Source organism: Tupaia chinensis, unplaced genomic scaffold, assembly GCF_000334495.1.
Source record: "Tupaia chinensis unplaced genomic scaffold, TupChi_1.0 Scaffold000317_1, whole genome shotgun sequence".
NCBI classification, from domain to species: domain Eukaryota; kingdom Metazoa; phylum Chordata; class Mammalia; order Scandentia; family Tupaiidae; genus Tupaia; species Tupaia belangeri.
In genome coordinates, this window is record NW_006159810.1 from 3,581,530 (window position 1) to 3,605,520 (window position 23,991).

At 38.2% G+C, this 23,991-nt stretch overlaps 1 protein-coding gene across 1 annotated transcript in view; it reads right to left on the bottom strand.

The window, feature by feature from the left end:
• SOS1 (SOS Ras/Rac guanine nucleotide exchange factor 1) overlaps positions 1-23,991 on the bottom strand; it is a gene marked incomplete in the record, with an annotated part of 130,821 nt that overhangs the window by 71,401 nt on the left and 35,429 nt on the right. The window contains 3 exon segments of the mRNA XM_014588926.2: positions 679-843; positions 3,286-3,417; positions 10,274-10,399. Coding sequence (XP_014444412.1) covers positions 679-843; positions 3,286-3,417; positions 10,274-10,399 — 423 coding nt within the window.

Sequence of the window (23,991 nt, forward strand, 5' to 3'; positions counted from 1 at the left end):
AAGCCTAGAGGCCCAGGTTCTGTTCCCAGGCCAACCTAAACAGGTTAGGTGCCCCAGTGCCTAACTATAATCCTGACTTACTCCAAGAGTGGGGCAAGAGCATCATGGTAAGAATCTATAAAAAATACCTTTTATTCTTTTCTCTCTCACTCTGAGAAAGAGTACTTTAACTGCAGTAATAATTGCAGTAATACATGAAAAGAAATGCATGTTTAAACACATTTTAACATATTTATCTAATATCCTATTTCTATAAAAGGGTGTCTGGGGGCCAGCAGATGGTGTAGCTGTTGTGTTGCTGGACTCCCACATGGTCAACCGTGGTTTGAGTCCCAGACCCGGTGGCCTGAGACTCACAGCGGGTATAGGTGTATGTGTGCCTGAGACCCCAGGGGGAGAAGGGAGGAGACGAGGGAAAAGAGATTGCAGCATGGCCACCAGCCCTGGGAGGTGATTTCTCACTTTCCCGTCTGCCCACCACCACCACCATCACCCCCTCCAAGTGCACGTGCCCTAAGGCAAAAAGCTTTAGAAGAAGGGGAGGAGTGTCTTGAATACTTGCTATTATAAGAAATAGTTCCCAACACATACTATACAGATTTACTATGTATAAACAATGTGTTAGCATTCAATGAGTCACAAAAATTTAAGAACAAAGCATATAGCTCATTTTCTTACCTTATCAGCACACATTGCCACTTTAATATCTTGTTTTGTAATTTCATAATGCCGTATATTTCTTACATAATTTCCCACCAGTTTTAAAATGTCTGCAGAAATGTATTCTAATACTGCTACTATGTAAACAGAAACCTGATGGTCAATTTTATAACCTAGGACCTCCTATAAAATGAAAAGAAAAGCATGTTTAGATATCATATACTATAAGTGCAACACACTGATTAAAAATTTTAAATTATATGAAACTAAGCTTAACTTTTACCAAGACCTGTGATTATCAACATTTAATTTTTGTGATTGTCCTACTATAACTGAGGGAGACTTTAAAAAAGTTCATAGAAAAATGGAATTGACTACAAGTTTATTTTAGTACAAAATACTTTTGAAATCTATGTATAGTTGTTTCACAATATGCACTTTCCATGAGGTTTTCTGAAGTCCTCTCATATGTATTAATATTAAAAATGTAAGCTAAAAGGTAAGTAAAATTCACTTTGATCATGTAGAAAACTCGAAAGTATAAAACTAAATAGAAAATATCTAATCTAGAAAGTGAAGCCCTAGTTTGTGGGAGGAGAACTTATGGTCTTTGTTACCTAATTCAGAATACCTAGAAGTTACTACGATGAGCGAATGTTTTTCTTCTATACAAAGCAAAAGTTAATAAATACATTATTGGTATCAGGAATAACTACTAGCCTCATACCTCCATCCTTTCCAAAAATACCTGACCTACCCACAACCCTAATAGCACATTCTTCATATTCTTGGCTGTTCCTATGAGAAAAAACTCTGTCCTACTGAACAACAGTAGTTATTAAGAGCATGTTAAATAATTCTGTAATTAGACTTCAAAGAGAATGTTGGCTTTTGTGGGCCCGACCAATTCCTACAGGAGAAAAAATTCTATTTTCTAAACAATTTAATTAAAAGGAAAGAAAAAAATAAAATCTTTGAAAGAAGAGTTTATTCTAAAATAAGAAGTTTATTACAAGTTCGGGACAGGTTGCATTTACCTTTTAGGATATGTAAAAAAAATTATTAAATGTGTCATGATAATGATGTATTAATAAATTGAAATCATATCCACAATTAGATCTTAAAACTCAAAACAGGACTATTAACACAACATGCACATGCCTCAATTTGTTAATTCTCATAGAATATAATACAATGTATTGCCAGTGAAAATCAGAAAAAGAATTATAATGAAAAATACAACTGCTAATTTGGTAATTTTCCATAACTTGCACAGACCAGAGAGTAAATATTTCTACTCAAACAACTGAATGTTGAACATAACCTTCTGACAGCCTTAAACATCACCCAAGTGTTTAGCCTTAAATTTTGGACAAGATCAAACAGACCTGGATTTCCTAACAACGTCAGTGAGAGTCTCCTGAGCTTGTATGAGAAGTTAATCACTTTGTGCTTGTGTATCTCACAAACTGGAGATAACTTTGTTGAGTAATGAAAGTCAAGGACAACGTATGCAAATATCAGCATTCTGCTACATCACAGTGTGTACACACTTAATGAAATCAAAACTAAGGTTTTCATTATAATACATATACACGCATGTGTTGGTCTTTCTTTTCTAAGATATAGGTCTACGTTGTCCAGGCTGGTCTCTAACTTGAGATCCTCCCACCTTAGCTTCCTGAGTAGCTGGGTTTACAGGCAAGCACAATGCCCAGCGTATAATACTGGGACACTGGCAAAGTCATAACACATTTTTGTATAGAAAAATATGTCACAACTTTCCCAATGACCTAATACCTATGTTTTTGTTCTTGGGGTTAATCAAGAGTTTGTTCATTGTATTAAATAAATAGAAATAGTATGAAAATTTCAAGTAGTTATTTTATCTAATAGTTCTGGAGACAGTCAAACTGATCTAAATGATAGGAGGGCTGAACAGTTTAGGTGATTTTCAGGGAATTTTGGTTCAAAGATTATACATGGTCCAATGGCAGTCTCATAAATATTTCTACATAAAATATTAATATCTAAAGCATTTATAGACACTTACGTCTAACTAACAAGAAAAAGGGGTCAGCAGTTGGCATAGTGGTTAAGGTGATAAGACTCCCACATGGCTGATCACAGTTCAAGTCCTGGACCTAGTAAGTTGAAAATTATGCCAGGTTCATGTATGTGCATGCCCCAAATTCCAGGAGAATGGAGGAGAAGGGATTGCAGTGTGGCCATCCCCCTTGGGAGGTGATTTCTCACTTCCCTCCTCACTGTCTCTCTCTAACAAGCACATGCACTCTAGGGCAAAAACTTTAAAAAAAAAAAAAAAAGTTTATAAATTCTCTTTGTGGTTCCAATAATACCTGAGACAAACAAAATCCACAATAACAACTTCTTAGTCTTTTCAATTTATTTCATAATTACTGTTAATGTGAAATTACTTTAAATAACATTGTCTAACACATTTTTATCTTCACGTCATTTTTACCTACCACAAGAATTCTTGGAAAATTTGAAAGAATTTTACTTTTCTACTGACTTTCCCATTCATAAAATACATGCGAGGTGTTTGAAAACAGTGGGTTTTATTTTGTTTTAAAAGGCAAGAAGGCAGTATATCAGCTTTACCTTTAACAAAGGATGGATTTTTTCTACTGGCAGAGATAAAGGGTTTCTCCGCTTCCTCTTTTCAATAGCCGACTGGGCATCAGCTATTGCCCACTTATCAATTGGATGAGGAAAACTTTTTTGAACACGTTCCTTAAAAATAGGAAAATAACAACTAAGCAACAAGTATGTTAAACAGTGCTCTTCACTTAAAATTCACTTTAAAAATCAAAGAATACAAAAGAAGAGCTTTTCACAAACATATTTTAGCTAAGAGAAAACTTAATTGTTAATATATTCGTTTCTTAATTAGGCAATTAAGAGATAAAACATCCCTTCTATTATCTAGGGAGAAAATCACATTATGAATTTCAACGTTGCTATGAAAAAGCTAATGACAGGAATGAGAAAAAGCCACTTTAAACATTACTTTTATAAAATTTCAAGGAACAAGAATTAAGTTCAAGAAGCAAATATCTAAATGCAATTCTCATTCACTTGTCCTTACTTTCAATAACAAGCTCAAGTCTTATTTCATAATTGAAACTTCTAAGAATTTTTTTTCCATTATGCAAAGGTATATATACATATTGGTAATGATAATTTTATCATTGTAGCTTATCTTTAAAGTTCTCCATGTCATTAATTTTTTTACAAAATATTTCAATTCCAGTAATTATTCAGTTAAAATCTCTATTAAAGTGAAAGAACTCAAATTAATATAACAGCTGAATTTCCTTACATTAATAAATGACTGCAATTCGAATTAAACCAAAGATGCTTTCATCCTCACAAGTTTTAAAATCCACTTGCAATATATCATAATTAAAACCAGTAGAGGTCAGTATTACATCATTTTTAACTGATAAGTATTCAACTAGTATGTAAAAACTACTAGATGAAACATGACTTTTGATTATAAATCCAAATATAAACTTTGTCAGGGGCCAGTGGGTGACATGGTGGTTAAGAGTGCTAGACTCCCACATGGCTGACCACAGTTTGGGTCCTGACCTGGCAACTTAATTTTTCATTTTCCTCCTCTCTTTGTCTCTCTCTGATGAGACGCTTGCCTTGTAGCGAATTAAAAAAATAGTAATAAAAAAGTAAATTTAATTTGAAAAAGTCCTTAAGAATAAAACTTTTGTCAGTTACTAATAAGATGGAAAATAATAGACTGTCATTTGATTCTCTGAGGTGGAAACACAATTCTAAGAAATCTATATTATGACAAAATTAATAAAATGGAGAGGTTTATCCTATTCAACTTTAATAAAGTTTCTCTTCATCTGTATGCAAGGCTACATCAGTCGCAAAATAAAAAAGAGTGATTTTTTTTTTTTTTTTGGAGAGGTTTTTGCTACAGGGCGCGTGCACTCGCCAGACAGAGAGAGACAGAGAGACAGAAAGCGAGAAATCACCCCCCAGAGGGGATGGTCACGCCGCAATCCCTTCTCCTCCATTCTCCTCTCGGGATCTTGGGCATGCATGCACACGCGCACAGCGTGAGTTTAAGCCACCCAGTCTGGGACTCGAACCACAGTTGACTACGTGGGAGTCCAGCGAGACAGCCATTACGCTAACTGCTCGTCCCAAAGAGTGATCATTTTTAATAATGGCATTAGAAGGATGGCAAAAGAAGGGGCCAGCAGATGGCGTAATGGTTATGTCTTGGACTTTCACATAGCTGACCTCAGTGTAAGTCCTGGACCCCCTGGACTGAGTGGCTTGAAACTTATGCTGGGAGCGTGAACACGCATGCCCAAGATCCTGAGAAGAGAATAAAGGAGAAGGGATTTTGGTGTGGTCAACCCTCTGGGAGGTGATTTCTCACTTTCCCTCTCATTGTCTCTGTCTGTCTGTCTCTTTCTCCCCCTCCCCTCCCTGTCCCCCGTGAGTGGATGGGCCCTATGGCAAAAAAATTCTTAAAAGAAAAAAAAAAAAAATATATGATAAAAAAAAAGATAGTTAAAATGGAATTTACAAACCTTTTTAGTTGTCTAGTTACAACAGAACTATTTACTGGGATGCGACCCTCATGTAGTAAAGGCAATACACAAAGGTCTAAGTCATCAGGGAATACAGCAGGTGAAAAAGGAGAGAAGGGAAGGGGACGAGGGAACTGGAACATGCCACGGAACATGCAAAACAAAAATTTTCTTTTGTTCAAGTCAGTTCGATAGATTTACTAGTCCAAAAAAGGACAAGAGATTTAGGAATAACTTTACATGGTTTTCAATTAAGATGTTTATACTGATTTAACCCATGGTTAACTGAATGGTATAACTATGGTACAAATATAGTGATGGTAGATCCTGGGGCTTTCTAATTAACCTCAACTCACAGTAAGAAATAATAAATTCTCAGGCCTGCTGGTAGAGGGAGCTAGATCACTTATAAGTGATGGTACAGTTTGAATCCCAGCTCTGGCAGCTTGAGAAGCATGCCAGTATGTGCACATGCATGCACGCTAACAATCCCAGCAGGATGGAAAAATGGAGGAAAAGGAATTATGCTGTGATCACATCCCACTGGGTAGGTGCTTTCTCCCTCTCCCTTCCTTTCTGACTCTCTCTGTGCCCTCTAAAACAATAAAAGAAAAGAAAAAGAAAGACTAAATCATCCAGGCTAGCCAGTGGCATAGCAGTTAACAGGGCTGGATCCCACATGGCCAACGACATAGCTTTCCAGCCCAGATGACTTGAAAAACACACCTGGCACATGCACATGAATGCCCAAGACGATGACAAGTTGGAGAAATGGAAAAGGGATTGCAGCTTATCCCACTGAGGGAGTGAGGAGTGCTTTCTCTCTCTCTCTTTCTCTCTCTCTCACTGGTGATTGTATGGACCTCTGACATGTTTTTAAAAATTTAAGACTTTTTTATTTAACTTTATTTATTCATTTATTTTATTTTAATTTGGCCAGAAAGAGAGAGAGGGAGGCCGGGACTTGAACTGTGGTCAGCCATGTGGGAGTCCAGCACTCCTAACCTCCATGCCACCTGCTGGCCCCCAAAAATTAAAAAAAAAAAATAAGATTGAAGGGTCCTGTCCACCTTCCTTCAGCCATGTGAGTATGATGAATCTGCCAGTCCCTTGATCTTGGACTTCTTAGACTCCAAACTGATGAAAAATAAATTTACGTTATCTATAAATGATCCAGCCTAAGGTAATTTATTATGGCAGTCTGTGTGGACGAAGACACCATTACACTCATCTAAGCATCTTCACATCTCTATATTCTTATCTAAATACCCATCCAGGAGTGGTACAGGAAGAACAGTATTTGACTACTGACTAGGGGAAAAACCAGTTTCCATCATTTCTATCTATTCTACTATTCTGAAGGTCAATTTTTCTAAGAATAATGACTACCCTACATGATTGTAAGAATATCAAATTTTATTTAATGGTGTTTTGTAGCTATAAATCTTATTATACAACTGGTAGATATTTCCTTTAAAAAAAAAAATACATCCCCAGTCCCAAAGCTAGCTAAATGGAACCTCATATAGTTACATCTATTTCAAGGGTTGAGGTGAAGTGCTTAAAAATAACAATATAGGGGAACCAGCAGATGGAGTAATGGTTACATCACTGAACTCCCACATAGTTGACCATGGTTTGAGTCCCAGACCTGGAGGTTTCAAACTCACGCTGGGCCTATGTGTGCGGATGTGCCTAAGATCCCAAGAAGAGAATGGAGAAAAGGACTGTGCTGCGTCCAACTCCCTAGGAGGTGATTTCTTGCTTCTGTCTCACTGTCTCTCCAGATTTTTTCTCTCCCTAGAGCAAAAATCTCCCTCAAAATAAATAAATATAGGGTATAGGGTAAAATATCTCAGGAATTCTCTTCTGAGTATTAGAAAGTGTGAAATTCTCTTTATTTAGTCTTGAATACCTGGATACTGATTTAATCTATGCAAGTGAGAGACAGACACTCGTTATTTCTGAATGGCAATCTTCTTCAAAATTGGAAAATAATGTATTGGTTTCTAAACTAAGAGAAGGAAATTAGATGAGCATAGGTACTGCATAACGCATCTGAAAAGAGTAAATTTAAGTTTGCAATATCAAACTAGCAAATTCCTGGAAGGTACCAAAATGAGAAAAATAAGCAAGATGAAACCTGTAACTCCCTTCTAATACACTGACAGGGTTGGATGCTGCATTTTATCAACATTGTGGAGAAACCTAACATGGGTCTAAAAGAAAACCTGAACTGCTAATGAAAAGGAGAATCTAGCAGCCAGTTCTATTTAAGATCTGCTCTGTGAAGCCTAGTGTGGTACCTAAAGGAAATTGTGATAAAAGAGATTTTACCTATAATTCAAAGAAAAATCAGATAAAAATGTAAAAAACTACTTTGAATTACTTAAGAAATCAAAGTGAATTACTGCTTCTACAGTGTATAATCTTTCCCACACCCACAGCCTTTGTAATTCAACGCTCCTTAATACCTCTTTGCCTCAACTGAAATCTGCATCTCTCTGAGGAGTTCTACAGCAGGAACAGTCCTTGCTCCACAACCCACATGAACACGGGTTTGGCACCGTTCCACTCCAGGCTGCTTCTAGAACACACTCTCAGGTAAAGTCCTGCCATCATCCTTCGCGACTTTGCCGCTTAACCCTTAGCACTTCATCTTGGACTTGGAGACCTTCATCTCTAGCCCAGCCTCCCTCCCCCGATAGCCACATCCTCCTTTGGAAGTATTTTACTGACAAAGTCTCAAACAACTCTTTCTGTGATCCCAATATATTCTATTTCTGTCACTCAGATACTCTAGTGGTATCAGTTCTTTGACCTCATGGAGAACTCCGATAACCCCCCTACCTATCTCCCTCTCCTCCCTGGCAGGAGAGTGTAATGGAATGCATTCTCAAGAAGCTGGACTTTCTGACTTCACTCCTTATTAGCTGCGACCTTGGGCAAGTTATTCAACCTCTCTAAGCTTCAGTTTCCTCATTCATCATTCATTTATTCAACATTTATATTTTGGGTGGCTTCCCTGTCAGTGTTCTAGGTTCTGGGGATTCAGAAGTGAACAAGAAAAAAGTCCCTGGAGCTTATATGCTAGGAACGGAAAAAAACAGCACCATCTTCATAGCGTTATTATGAAGTACGAATGAAACAGAAAGCACGAAAGTGTTTAGATCCTCTATAATACTCTATAGCAAGCACTCCAACATTAGCTATTATTTCATTTCACTTTCCCCCTATGTAATTTATATCCTGTGATGCTCTTCTCAGTGGAGTTTCTCCTTGGGTGTGCCTATACATCAATCCCTAGGCCCTAAGGAAAGCAGTCAGTAGAGGGCCATCAGCTAGCTAGAGATTACATTTTACTCAATCATAGCATGCCATAAAAAATTACTACATTCTATATTCTATGTGTACTGTATCCTGAAAAGACTGCAAAGCACTGTTATTAACCAATTTTCAGAATTCTCTTGCTCTACTATTCTGCAACTATACATCCATGATGTGCATTCACCTCAACTACTGTTTTTTTTCAATGTGCCCACTTGAGTTCTATAAAAGAAGTCACAGAAACCCAAAGATCTGAACCACTCTACGCTTGGAGTCATTAAAGTCCAATGACCCTTTACAATTGCTAGAAAATTCCTTTTAGGGGCCAGCAGTTAGCGTAATGGCTATGCCGCTGGACTCCCACGTTGTCAACCGCAGTTCGAGTCCTGGATCCGGTGGCTTAAGACTCATGCCAGGCGCGTGTGCGTGCGTGCCCAAGATCCCGAGAGGAGAATGGAGAAGGGATTGTAGCGTGTGTGTCCATCCCCCCTGCGGAGTGATTTCTAGCTTTCTACCTCTCTGTCTCTCTCTGTCTGTCTGGCGAGCGCACGTGCCCTATAGCAAAAACCTCTCAAAAAAAAACAAAAAAGAAAAGAAAAAAGATACTTAAAAAAAAAAAAGAAAATTCCTTTTATATTTTTAGCTCTGTCTCCTATTTTCTACAGCTGGTACTTTAAATTTTTCTCCTCTCAAACTTTTGATTCCTTCAGAACTCTTCTTAGATGTTTCTTCTTTTAGAAAGCCATCCTTAGGGCCAGGCACGTGGCATGGTTGAGGCACTGGATTTCCATGTGGCTGACCACAGTTCAAGTCCTGGACCTGGAGGTTTGCCTTCTCTATTTCTCTCTTTCTGGTTAAATTGAAAAATAATAATAATAGGGGCCAGTAGTGGAGTGGTTAAGGCACTGGACTCCCACATGGTTGACTACTGTTTGAGTCCGGGACCCAATGGCTTAAAACTCACACCAGGCGCACATACATGCATGCCCAAAATTCTAAGAGAAGAAGGGATTGCAATGCGGCCAGCCCCCTGGGGGGTGATTTCTCATTTTCTATCTCTCTGTCTTCCCAGCAAATGCATGCACCCTATAGCAAAAAATCTCTAAAACAAGACAAAAAAATGAACTAAAATAATATATAAAATTAAATAAATAATTTTTTAAAAGGAAGGAAAGCTATCCTTAAATCCCACAGCTGATGCTAGCTGGCTTTTATGGTTTCTCTCCTACTCATGGTAATATCACATTGTTACTGCCCACTTTCTTTCTTCATCTCTGCTAAACTATAAACTCTAAATGGACAGGGACCATATCGTCTTGCGAGATCATGGAACCTCCTTCCTACATTTTAGATAGTTCACTTTCTTTCAATCAGTAAAAAGGAATTCACTTACCACATGAAATAACAGAAGATGAATGGAAACGTCTTTGTAATGCTATCTGACTTTAACAAACAAAAACACTTGAACACATTCCACTCTTAAAAGTATGAGCATATTATTCAAGTTATTTATTTTAGCTTAAAAGCAAAACAGAGAATAGTTAAAGCACACATAAACACATATAGTCTATCAGTACATAGTATTACATATTTTTTTGGAACTGAAGAGCAAACTCTTTTCTCCTTCACTGACATTACAACAAACACACTGATTAAATGTGTAAGAAGTAAATACAAGGCAAAATCTATCATACCTCTACATCTGAAGCACTTCGTGGCTGAGCTTGGCATAGCATATTTAATAACTGCAAAATTAATTCTTCAACATACTGAAGAGCATCATCATTAGACTCAAGAGTAGGATGAACTTGCCCCTGGACCTATAAACAAAAAGCAAAGTAATGAAAATGTGAGTTTGTCTCATCTAATTAAATGAGAAAAAAAAAAATGTTAAGGCACATTTGTACTCAAGAACATGATCTGGCATGCAAATACATTTTTATGTTACTCTCCCAGAAATCATGAGGTTAACCTTTTTTCTCAGCTACATGCCATAGATGCTTATCACATGCTCCTGAACACTTTTATCTAATTTTTCCTTATAGCATGATTATAATGAGATGCAGGATCGGCAAGAGAAGAGCGAGGCTGAGGTCATGACACAAGATGCAGTTAATATGGCTTTTGCCAGGAACCAGTTAGATGTGCAACCAAAATTCTACTTGGGCAAAACTGTCCTATGAGTCTCTGTCCTTTGTTTAACTCTTTCCTACTAAATGATGAAATCCATGAGGGGCATGCTGTATCATGCTCATCAATGTTACCTCTAGCATCTAGCTCTGTGGAGGCCACACATAGTGCAACCTCGATGATATTTGTGAACACAAAGTCATCTTATATCGAAGGACACAAAATGAACACTTTGACAATCTGACTCTGTCTATACTTTAGGAGGGTTAGTGGCCGTACAATCTTCACCTTACTGTTCTTCAGCCATTTCTTTAGCGGCATCTCAGGCCACTGGTCTCTGTAAAGCTTACATTTAATAAAATTAATTTTGGGACCGGCAGGTGGTGATTAAGGATGCTGGACTCCCACCTGGCCAACTGCAGTTCAAGTCCCAGACCCAGTAGCTTGCTTTCTCACATTCTTTCTCTCTCTTTCCTACTCTGTCCCTCTCTGGTCAAATTAAAAACAAATAAAGTTAAACTTAAAAAAAAAATAATTTTGCCAGTGGGCATGTGTGCTTGCCAGAGAGAGGGAGAAAGCACTACCCATGGGAAATGGTCACTCTGCAACCCCTTCTCCGTTTCTCCATCCCGTCGGGATTTGGGCACATATGTGTTTCTCAAGCTGCCAGGTCTAGGACTCAAACTGCAAGGTTGACCATTTAGGATTCAGCAGCCTTAACTACCAACCAAGGAACCAGCCCCAAAGCTCACATTTTAATAACTAACACAATAAGCTTTACTTGCATCCCTTTGTCAACTCACTATGGGTCAAAACTGATCCTCACTAAATAAACAGTAAGAAAAAGCAGTTCCAGGAGATAAATAATACATGGTTTGAAACAAGCTCAACCCTCCAAAGGGTGTCAGGGTACTTATTTCTCGCTGGCCAAGAGCATGCAAGACAGTCTCCCCTCCTACACTTTAAGCTGAGAGGGCATGCAGACACTGTACAGGAAGTTCCAACAGTATGCTATACAGTGAATTGTTAGTTGAATTATTTTGCTTTTACTTCATATTTAATAAATCTCATCTGTACATACACATTTTTCAACTGTTGCATCACACAAAACACGTCTGTAAGTATGGAGAGAAATAGATTCGGGCGCAGTAAGTCACTCACAGAATGTCGTGGCAGAAACCATCAGCTCTCCAGGCCCACTCACCTATGTCTCATACGGTATACGCGAAGCAACCCACACCTTGCCCTTTGCTCCATCATTCCAAAACAGGTCACCCGAAAATCAGTGTACCCCAGAATTATTTTCAAACATCCTGCTGGAAAGTTCCTGTCCCATATATGCTTTCTCTATCTGAACATCAAAGAGCCTTTCTTCTGGTGGGTTCCCTTGTAAATATCTTCCCTTATTTTGCATATGCCTCTGCAATAAACTTACTGAAATCACAACAGTATACTATATAACAGATTTTTAAAAATACACAGATGGTCCAGTCACTGTGTTGCAGGCAGGAGGGCTGCTGCTATGTGATGCAGGAGGCTGTAGGGAAGACTCCAGGTTCATCCTCAGTCTACCTGAACATATCAGTGTGCCCATGATCCTAGCTGGCCACAGGGCTGGGTATAGGATTATAGCATGATGACCCTGTCACAGGTACATGCCTTTCCTTCTCAGGAAATAAACAAACATATATATGCATGCATGTATGTGAATATATACAGTAAAAGTACACACACACACACACACACACACACACACAGTCATATACACTATAAAGACAAATATTTAGAGGCAAACAGTAATTCAGAACTGAATGGGGGTATACTATGTAGATTATAATACTTAAAACTATTTTTAATTTTTTTGGAGGTTTTTGCCACAGGATGCATGTGCTCGCCAGAGACAGAGACAGTAAGAGGAAACGGAGAAATCACCCTCCGGGGAAATGCCACACCACAATCCCTTCTCTCCATTCTCCTCCTGGGATCTTGGGCACGCATGCATGCACATGCATGCGTACACACACGCACACACATACACACACACCCCTAGCATGATTTTCAAGCCACCAGGTCCAGGACTCAAAATGTGGTTGGGCACACACGAGTTCAGCAAAGAAACCACTACGCCATCTGCTGGCCCTCCTATCTAGTTTTATAAGTGAAGAAATTGAGCCCCTAAAAATTTACGAAAACATTTGCCCAAGTACTTTTGATCATGTTTAGTATAATAATTACCAATCTGATTGCAATTGATCTGTTTCCAAACCTCTCCACTCTTAAGATGTTGAAATCACTGTATAGCTAAAATAATGGAGTTTGGACTGGAACCCAGAATTTGTGGTTCTGAGTTCAGTGCTTTCCATTCACCGCATCACCTTACTCTGACTCATGTACAGTATGGAACCTTGCAAACTTACTCATCCTCAACACTGAGTATGAGGGAACCACCCTTAAAACAAACAAAAACATTAAAATACTGCAACTGAAAACTGACAAAAGTTTGATTTTTGTACACTGAATTGCATGCCCTGTAATGGTTTAAACTATAACCTTTACTTCCATGACTAACTCATCTTCAATTAGCAATGGGCTTTTGCTTTGCTTTTTTTAGTTGCCAGAAGGCATGTGCCCTGTCCAGCAACAATCAGGTGTGAGGGCAGAGGAAAAAGCCCTCCACAACTGGGTGGGATCAGATAACACCACAATCCTTCCTCCTCCATTTCTCTATTCTGTCAGAATTTTGGCTGCACACGTGTACCCAGCATGTTTTCAAGGTCCCAAGGCTAGGATTCGAACCTCAGTTGGCCATGTGGGATTCAACTTTCCTTAACTACTAGGGTATACAGTCCATGTTGGTCTATTCTAATCTGACTCTCAGATAAAGTTCCTCTCATGTGTGAAACTTTCTTTTTTCAGTAACACAATGTATTCTATTTCTCTCTGATTCTTGGTTCCTTTCCCATCTGTGTAGAGTGCCACAAATTTCACTACCCTTCAACCATAGATTCTACTCTTTTTTAATTATTCATTCATTTATTTTAATTTGACCAGAGAGAGAAACACAGAGATGGGGAGAACGAGAAAGCAAGCCACCAGGTCCGGGACTTGAACCATGGTAAGTCATGTGGGAGTATCTAGCACCTTAACCACCACGCCATCTGCCAGTCCCCAGGGATTCTACTCTTTTATCTGTCTACTCCCTCTTCTTTTCTTTCCCCCAAATCTCATTTACTTCCATGCTCTGATCTATCACCTGCATGGATGACCCCAAATCTCTCCCTACTCCTGTTTTCTCTCCTGAATTTTAGACTCTTACTTCAAACTGCCTGTTAGGTATTAACAGCAATTCTACTGATGTCTCAAATTTACCATGGAAAAAAAGTATTTAAGTTGAACAAGAAATACTATAGAAGGTACTTAGTATTTTTCAAATGAATATGTATATTTTAGAACACTACCATATAGATAGTCCTTGGTAACTAACATGAAGTCCTGGAAAATGCAGCTCTAGTTGGGAGTTACATTCCAGTCCAAGGTCCCAGCATCACACAAACCATGGCCTGGAGGTAAAGGCAGCCATATCCTGCATGGTCAACTGTGCAGTTCAAGTCCCAGACCCAGATACTTGAGAAATAAGCCAGGCACACTTGTGTGCATGCCCCAAAGCCTGACAGGAAGGAGAAAAGGAGAAGGGATTACAGAATAATCATTCCCTCTAGGGAGTGCTCGCTCCTTCTCTGTCATGCCTTCTGGCAAAGTTCTTTTAAAAACCAAACTACAAGGCCAGCAGGTAGCATGGTGGTTAAGTACTGGGCTCCCTCCCAGATGGACAACAGCAGTTCAAGTCCCAGACCTGGCAGCTTGAAAAAAAATCACAGGGCTGGCAGGTGGCATGGTGTTTGGGGTGCTGGACTCCCACATGGCTGACTGCAATTTGAGTCCCAAACTTGGCAGCTTGCTTTCTTACTTTCCCACTCTTTTTTGTTTCTCTAGTCAAATAATCATAATAATAAATAATTTTTTTTTTAAAGGAAAGAAAGAAAAATCACACCAAGTACATGTGCATGAGTGTCCAAAATCCCAGGTGAAGAAGAGATTGCAGCATGGCCATCCCTCCTGCAAGAGGATGATTTTTCACTTTCCCTCTCACTGTCTCTCTCTGTATATATCCCTCTGGCAAATACACACACCTATGGCGAACACATTACAGACGAAAAAAACCTATATCTACAGATTTACAAAATCACAAACTTTCACGGTTAAAAGGAATTTATGAGGTTATTTAACTCTTTATATTTAGCAAATAAGAAAAAAATAACTACTCACAATCCTGTTGCTAACCAGTAATACTGTAAGTATTGAATCTGGCTTCCGAGTGTGTAGGTCAGAGCTTTTTCCACTAAACCCTTGACTGACAAATCTAAATGGATCTGGGGAGTAATCTAGTAGACCCTGAGTGTAGGGAGTGGGTAACATAGTGGGCTTCCATGGAAAACACACCCAGGTATGTCATAAATGCAAATACAGTTCTATAAATCTTTATAATTTGAAAAGATACAATCATTGATTACACAAAGGATCCCAATCTTATATCAAAAATTCAGTATAAATATACTAAAATTATAAATAAACTAAATATCTGACAAACTAATATTTAGATGTAAATATTTAATCAATGATAATTCTAATTACCCTTAAAAACCATCAAAGTGCTTTGAAGAGGAGGTTTAGGTATCTCAAAACAAATTTGAGAATGTGTTCAGGAAAGTGTAGTGATCTAGTTACTTTTTTTTTAAAGAATTATTCTATCTTATTTATTTATTTAGGGACAGAGAGAGAGAAAGTGAGAAAGCAAGCCACCAGTCCGGGACTTGAACCACAGTCAGCGCGGTGGGGGTCCAGCATCCTTAACTACCACAACACCTGTTGGTCCTTCTAGGTTTTTTTTTTTTAATTCACTGTTTTTCAACTATTTCTTTTACAATATAGTGTAAACAGTATGCTTCACTAACACAGCACCACCTCTAGCTACTCTTCAATTTATACTTTATCCTGAAGCAATCCAAATTATTTGCAGTTAGCTAAAACGGAGCTTGCGGTTTTATTCACACTGTTCTCTGTGCCTGTCATTCACTCTCTTACCCTTTCATCTACCTATTTAACTTCCAAAACCCAGATTTCACCTTATTCAGGAAAACTTCCTTGTATCTCTTTTATTTATTTATTTTAATTTGACCAGAGAGGGACAGAGCAAGAGAGAGAGAGAAAAAGAGAGAGAGTAAACCACTAGGTCTGGGGACTGGAACTGCAGTCGGCCATGTGGGAGTCCAGTGGCCTTAACCCTCATGCTACCTGCTGCCCCCACCCTCTGTTATCTCTATCTAATGCAGAATTAATCTCATCCATTTAACTAGTCTATTAAATCTATTACATACCAGAATCTCTGTTAAGTGCTGGATACATAGAGAAGAATCAAATATAGTCCCTGCTCATGGAGCCTTATACTCTGTTCTGTGCTAACCCCTGTACCAGGTACTAACATGTCTGTTACTGGATTTATCACAATGCATTAAATGATTCCTTGTCTAGTTCCTTTATTGGAAATGATGCTCCAACTGGGCAGGCAAGGCCTTGTTTGTCTATGCATAAAATCACTCCTTGCTTTTCACTCCAAAGCTTACATTCAGGGAATATTCAAAACCTCTGTTTGCAGAAGTGAACAGCATAAAATATTTTTTTCTTGGAATTAAAACTGAAAAGGATTAGGGCCAGCAGATGGCAAGGTGCTTACACTGCTGGACTCCCATATGGCCATGGTTAGAGTCCCAAACCTAGTGGCTTAAAAATCACTCCAGGTGTGTATACATGTGAGCCCAAGATCCCAGAAAGAGAATGGAGAAGGGACTGCAATGCAGCCATCACCCCTAGGGGATGATTTTTCATTTTCCCTCTCACTGTCTCTCTCTCTCTGGCTAGCACACGTGCCCTAAAGCAAAAACCTCTTTTAAAAAAAGGACTAAAAGGGTGGTCGGACCAGCAGGTGCTGTGGTGGTTAAGGCAGTTGGACTCTCACATAGTCGACCATGGTTCGAGTCCCAGATATGTGTGTGTGTGCATATCCAAAAATTCCAAGAGACTGGAGGAGAAGGGATTGGAGTTTGACCATCCCCCTGGGGGGGGTGGGGGTGGTTTCTCACCTTCCCTCTCTGTCTCTCTCCTCTTTAGCTAGTACACAAGCTCTATAACTAAAAAAAAAAGATCGAAAAGGGTGGCAATAAGGCTAGAGAGAGACTAGCTGTTTGGGGTTGATGTCAGCAGCAGAAATCATTCAACATATAAAGACAGAACTAAATAGACATTTATTGTGTAAAAGGCCAGTGAAATATATATAACCATAGCAGTGAAATGCAATGGTTAAAACCAATAATAACTTGACAGTGTTTATCACTCTATCACATATAATTCAAATATATATTTAGTCTGGCACTTCGTATGTTTAATAAAATTTCAGAAACTCAAAATCAGTTTTTTTAATTGATGATTACTAGTAATCAAATAAAACCTATTATGTAAATAAATTAAACAAGGAATTAGTTTGTTTAAGCATAAAATAATGCACAATGCCACAGTTCTTCTAAGCTTCTGGATATTAACTTTCATCTTGTCTTATATCTGTCAAATTAGAGTCACAAATTCATTCATGCGAGAGACCAATAAATTGTTTTACTTCCTTCAAAAATAAAAACTTTAAAATCTTTGACCAGGAACACAGGCAATGGTTCATGCTTAAAAGGCAAGCAGAGTACTTATGCCTAAAAATGCAGGCTGCTCTTTGTTCTTTCAAGGAAGATGCTGCTAAGATACTTCTTTAAAGAACAGACAAAAGTAGTATTATATTTCATATACAGCGAGAGTAAAATCGCTTCTATGAGATAGTGTTACAGGTAAAGTATTCCATTCCTTCATAAATGGAATTCAAAGATATTTAACAGATCATATGATCCAAACTGTTCAAGACTATCTATACTGAATAGGTTACCCTGCTAAACCTTATGACAACTTCAGAAGCCATCTAAAACTGATATTTACTGAGGCTGGTGTGTGTGTACAAAAAATAATAATTAAGCAGTTAGAACTGGGCTTAAACTAGATGTGAGTTTTCCCTTATGGTCTTCAAAAACTTACATTTTAGACTTACGTTTACTGACATTCAAAACTTCATACTTATTTAAATGTATTTATTTGGGACCTGCCAGTGGCACTGTGGTTAAAGGCGCTGGAGTCCCACTTGGCCAACCACAGTTCGAGATCCGGACCTGACGGCTTACTTTCTCACTTTCCCTTTCTCTCTCTGTCTCTATCTGGTCAAATTAAAAAATAATAACAAATTAAACATTTTTAAAAATAAATAAGTGTAATTATTAAAGGTAATTCAAATACAATAAATACAAATACTTCACCAAAGAATTAATGATAGCTAATAAATAATAATTTTATATGACCATACAGTAATTCTTCTAAGGTATGATCACATTCAATTAAAAATGCTACCCTCTTGAATTTTAAACCATTCTTAAAGACTATTTGCTTCTATTTAACAATTCACCTTCTCTCTAGTAATTTCTAGCAAATTCTGAAGCAACTTTGTTGGCTACTATCATCAGATTTTATGGAATCAAAAAAGCACAGGAATTAGGTCTACATTAGTTCCTGGTTGTTTGATACATGAGCACTCCAAATGTATTCGGGAACCTCTTGGGTAAAGGGCCAGAAAACACACTGTTGAATTCTAATGAATCTTTAATATCCTTTTCCAACTAATGGCTCTCTAAAGAACTGGAAAAGCTTGTAGACTGTATTCTGTCATGTCTTGATCCCAAATCTACTACTTTTATTTATAAATATAATGGGAGAACTTTAAATGAAACCGGTATTCTCAAAACATTTACTATAGTAAATAATAAAGATTTGAATAATCAAATCTATTCTCAGTGTTACAAAAATTGTTCAGCCTATGTTTGATATTTTACATGCTTATTTCTCTCTATTTTAAGGTTAGTTTAAAATCAAATCAAAATTTTTCACAAAAAGTTTAAAAAGGCAAATTAGAAATCTTACATCATTCCTATAAATAAAATTGATTGAAAGCATTTTCTAATTGTTTGGAGCCTGCTAACTAGCCGTTAGGCTCATGTATGTAACAATCTCTTTTTTTCCTGAGCTCCTGTTAGCTGCTAGAGATGTAAAGATGAATGAGAATATGGCACCTGCCCTCAGAGTTCAGCTCACAGAGGAGCAGTTTGCAGACATGTAAACACTGAACTACAACACGATGAGGGCTAAAAGAGAGCTACAGTCAAGGTACAATCAAGACCACATTAAAAAAAGAAGTGGCCTCTGCTGGGTGTGTGGGGAGTACCAGAATTCTTCCACATAAGACACACTTGAGCTGTAGAATAAAGGGTAAGATGTGACAGCAGATATGGAAAAAGAGCATTTACTAAAAGAGCTAGCACATAAAAAGATCTTAGAGGCCAAGAACAAAATGATGTGTGAGTGATAGTATGAATTGGACCAAATACGACGTGGGGTAAATTGAGAATGGAGAGATCGGACTTCTATATCATACTAAGGAGTTGGGCAGAGATAAAAAAAAATAAGAACATAATTGAAGAGTTTTAAACAAGACACCGACACAAGTCAATCTATTTGCTGAAGTCAGCGTCACTGTGAGGGCCAGCCTGTGGCCTGGTGGTCACAGGAACTGGACCCCATATGGATGACTGAGCAGCTCGAATCCCTTGAAAAATACACTGGATGCAAGTGTGCACAAGCCCCAAATTATTATTATTATTTTTTTTGGAGAGGTTTTTGCTATAGGGCGCGTGTGTTCGCCAGATAGAGAGAGACAGAGAGGTAGAAAGCGAGAAATAGAAAGTTAAGAATCACTCCCCAGGGGGGATGGCCATGCCACAATCCCTTCTCCATACTCCTCTCGGGATCTTGGGCACGCACACACACGCGCCTGGCATTGAGTTTTAAGCCACTGGGTCCGGGACGTGAACCGCAGTCGACTACATGGGAGTCCAGTGACATAGCTATTACACTAACTGCTGGTCCCACATGCCCCAAATTCTTAAAGCATGGAGAAATGGAGAAGAGATTGAGGCATGATCATGCTCCATGGGAGATGCTTTCTCTTGCTCCTGTTTTTCTCTGAAAAGCATGCATACTCTCCACCAAATTAAAAACAAACTAACAAACAAAAAATTAGTGTCATTGAGAAGGCTGTGTGTCAGTAAGAACAATGGGTTAAAACAGAGAAGAGGTTGAAGGAAGCAAAATGATCAATCGTTGAAATGAGGCTACTAGCTCTATAAGGAGAAAGGCCTGGACTCAGGCAGAAACAGCAGGAGACAGAAAAAAGGAATTGCTAAGGCAGAAGGAAGTAGGTTAACATAAGCAATTTTTTGAGTGGTGGGGGCAGCAATGAGAAAGAACCACCAGCTTAATAGGAATAAGAAATACTACAAGAGAATATTTTATAGAAATGAAATTAGAGTTTGACATGTGAGTTTAAGGTTTGTGTACTACACATAAGGAAACAAAGATAAAATGTTTTTTTATCAAGTGGTTCCTTATTTTTAATTTATTATTTTGGTTGCAGAGAATCACTTGCCCTAATAGTATTTCAAATACCCAAGTAGCAAAATCAACATAATTGTTAGGTGTTTACATAAACAAAAATCCATTTACTAACCCATTAGCTATCATAACTACAGGAAATAGAGGGTTTATTTAGGAGATAATTACATGCAAATATCTTGGTACTAATTTTTAAGAATAAGATTTCCTTTTTTTTTTAAAACTAACTTTAAAAGATCCATAGTTACAGGCCAGCAGGTGACCACAGTTTGAGTTCCAGACCTGGAGGCTTGAAAATCATGCCATGTGCGCTATGTGCGTGCCTGCTCAAAATCCCAGAAGGAGAATGGAGAAGGGATTATGGTGTGACCATCCTCTCTGAGAGAGTGCTTTCTCACTTTCCTCTCTGTCTCTGTCCAGCAAGCACACTCATCCTAAGGCAGAAACCTAAAAACAAAACCAAAAAACATGGTTACAGGCCAACAGGTGGCATGGTGGTTAAGGCGCTGGACATTCCCACATGGCTGGCCACGATTCGAGTCCTGGACCTGGCGGCTTGCTTCTTCATTTCTGTGTGTGTGTATATGTATGTGTGTGTGTGTGTGTGTGTGTGTGTGTGTATATGTGGTCAAATTAAAATAAATGAATACATAAGTAAAACTAAAATAAATAATTATTTCAAAAAAAAAAATGGTTACAATAAACTGATTGAAATAAGATCTATTTTAAGAGTATGTATAGTTTGGACCAGCAGATGGCGTAGCAGTTATGTCAATGGACTCCCACATGGCTGACTACAGTTCGAGTACAGGACCAGTGGCTTAAAATTCCAGATGCGTATGTGCCTGCCCAAGACCCCGGGAAGAAAATGAAGGTGAAGGGATTGCAGCGTGGCCATCTCTCCAGGGGTGATTTCTCACAATTTCCATTCACTGTCTCTGTCTCGGTCTCTCTCCAGAGAGCACAGGTGGCCTAAAGCAAAAACCTCTTAAAAAAACAAAAAAAGTAATTACACTCAATATTGGGCTGTGAGTGAAATGTAAATAATTAAAAATCTGAGAACCTATGGATACTGTAAAAGAAACTTGTACTACATATGGCAAAAAATATGTATGTACAAAATAGTAATTTTAAAATGAAAAATTTTAAATGAAAACCAAATGACATAATTAACATATGAGGGGATCTTCAAAAAGTTCATGGGGAGGGGTGGGAGGTTTGTGAGAAAATACTAATGGACACGGGAATGCATGTAAATAAGTGGAATAGCCTATGAAATGGTATACCACAGCAGAGTAAAAAACAACAATTTAATACATTTTTAAAAAATATTAGAAACCTATTAAAATGTGTACAACATCATATAATGTTCAATGCTGAAAAAGACGACTATGTGTATATCCCTACCTTAATTATTATACACTGTATACATGCTTTCAAAAAAAATGCTATGCCTCACAAAAATATCTCAAATATATATAAACCAGAAATCATAATTAAAATAAATAAATTAGTAACACCAAAAAAAGTTCTTGGAGAATGTGTATTATGAGAAAACTGTGCATGGATTTCTTTACGTGTATCAAAATAAATTTGTATGTTAATTTCATTTTCCTCTATGAAGCTCCCTTGTAACATGATTCTTTTCTTGTATGAACTATACTTTGAGATAACCAAACAGCCCTCATTGATGGAGGATTCTTCCTACAGTAGAATTCCACATATTAAATGCATAAAGAAAACAGAAAACCACCCATTAGCAGCTGAATGATATAAATTCACACATCAAGCATCAAAAACAAAAACAAACAAAAAAATTTACTGGAACCAGCAGATGGCGTAATGGTTACATCGCTGGACTCTCATGCAGTTGAGCATGGTTTGAGTCCTGGATCCAGTGGCTTCAAACTCCCACCAGGCACATGTACATGTGTGCCCAAAATCCCAAGAGAAGAATGAGGGGAAGGGATTGTGGTATAGTCATCCCCATGGAGAGTGACTTCTTGCTTTCTGTCTATTTCTCCAGAAAGGGCACATGCCCTATAGCAAAAATCTTTAAAAAAAAAAAAAAAAAAAAAAAAGAACAAATAAACTATTACATGAAGACTTAATCTTTATGGAGAGTTCAGATTGTTATCTCCTGAATCCCTGATCAATTTTAGTTATCATCACTAAAACTGGAACCAGACTTGATGTAATGTGAAGTCACAGCACCTTCTGTGAAGTAGCTTAGTCAAAAATACTGAAAATAAATCTAATCAAGACTCTAAAGCAAACTTCTATTTACAGAAACTATGAAAGATAGATTAGATAGTATCACAAAGAACCAAACAGAAAACTCTGCAATGTTTGACATTTTGCAAGAAAACTGACCCAGTTCCCGCAACATATCAATTAGAAGACAGCTTAATGAAATTTGAAAGATGCAACAACTACATGTAATGTGCAAATTTTGTTTGGCAATTTTTTTTTAAAGTTGTGTATTTATTCCTTCCATAAGAGAGACAAACCGACAACACCCCAACAGGGTGTTGACACCACAGGATTTACTACCAGCCAGCCTTGGTTCATGGACACACCATGTACCCTGTGTACTTAGGGAGGTCTCCAGATACGAACCCACAATCTTCCCATGTGGGTCAGCCTCACGGTCCTGCACCACCATCCAGTCCCTTGAGCAGTTCTTGATTTCAGGGAAGCAAGTGCAAAAACATTTTTGATGTAACTATACAGATTTTAATTTTGAACAGGTATTAGAAAGAAAGCATTGTAAATTTTTATAGCCATGATAAAGGGAGTGCAGTTATACAAGAAAAAGATGCATGCTGATGTAGGGAAGACCAGATCACAGAGGACTGAAACATCTTTAAAGTAAAGACATTTAAGGGGAAAAGGAGATTAGGTGAAGCAAGTGTGGCAAATCTAGTAAACTCTTGGCTCTTTCGGACGGCCACATAAAGAGTCACTGTCCTACTTTTCAGGACGTTTTAAAGTTTTCATTAAAAAATACCAGAGTAGGGGACCAGCAGGTGGCCTGGTGGCTGATGTGCTGAACACTCCAACATGGCTGACCACGGTTCAAGTCCTGGACCTGGTGGCTTGTTTTCTCACTTTCTCTGGACCCCCTCTCTGTGTGTGCATGTCTCTCTCTGGTCAAATGGAAAAAAAAATTAATAAATAAAGTACATTTAAAATACTCTAAAAAGTAAATATGTATATATAGGAGTGGAAAATAACTGCGGTAAACTAAGAAAGGAGTGCATATCACCTAGGGAGCTAATCAACAATACAAATCCACCCTGCTCCAACTGTTCTCTTTGAGAAGGTTTAGAGATGGGCCCCAGGATCTGCATCTTTAATAATAGCTAGACTCCCACATGGCTGACTGTGGTTTAAGTCCTGGACCTGGCATCTTGCTTTCTCACTTTCCTCTCCTCCCCCATCCCCCGCCCCGGTCAAATTAAAATGAAATAAACTGGGGCCGGCAGGTGACATGGTGGTTAATGGCACTGGACTCCCACATGGCCAACTGTGGTTTGAGTCCTGGACATGGTAGCTTGCTTTCTCACTTTCCCTCTCTCCCTCCCTCTCCCTGTCCCTCTCTGGTCAAATTAAAATAAATAAATAAATAAATAAA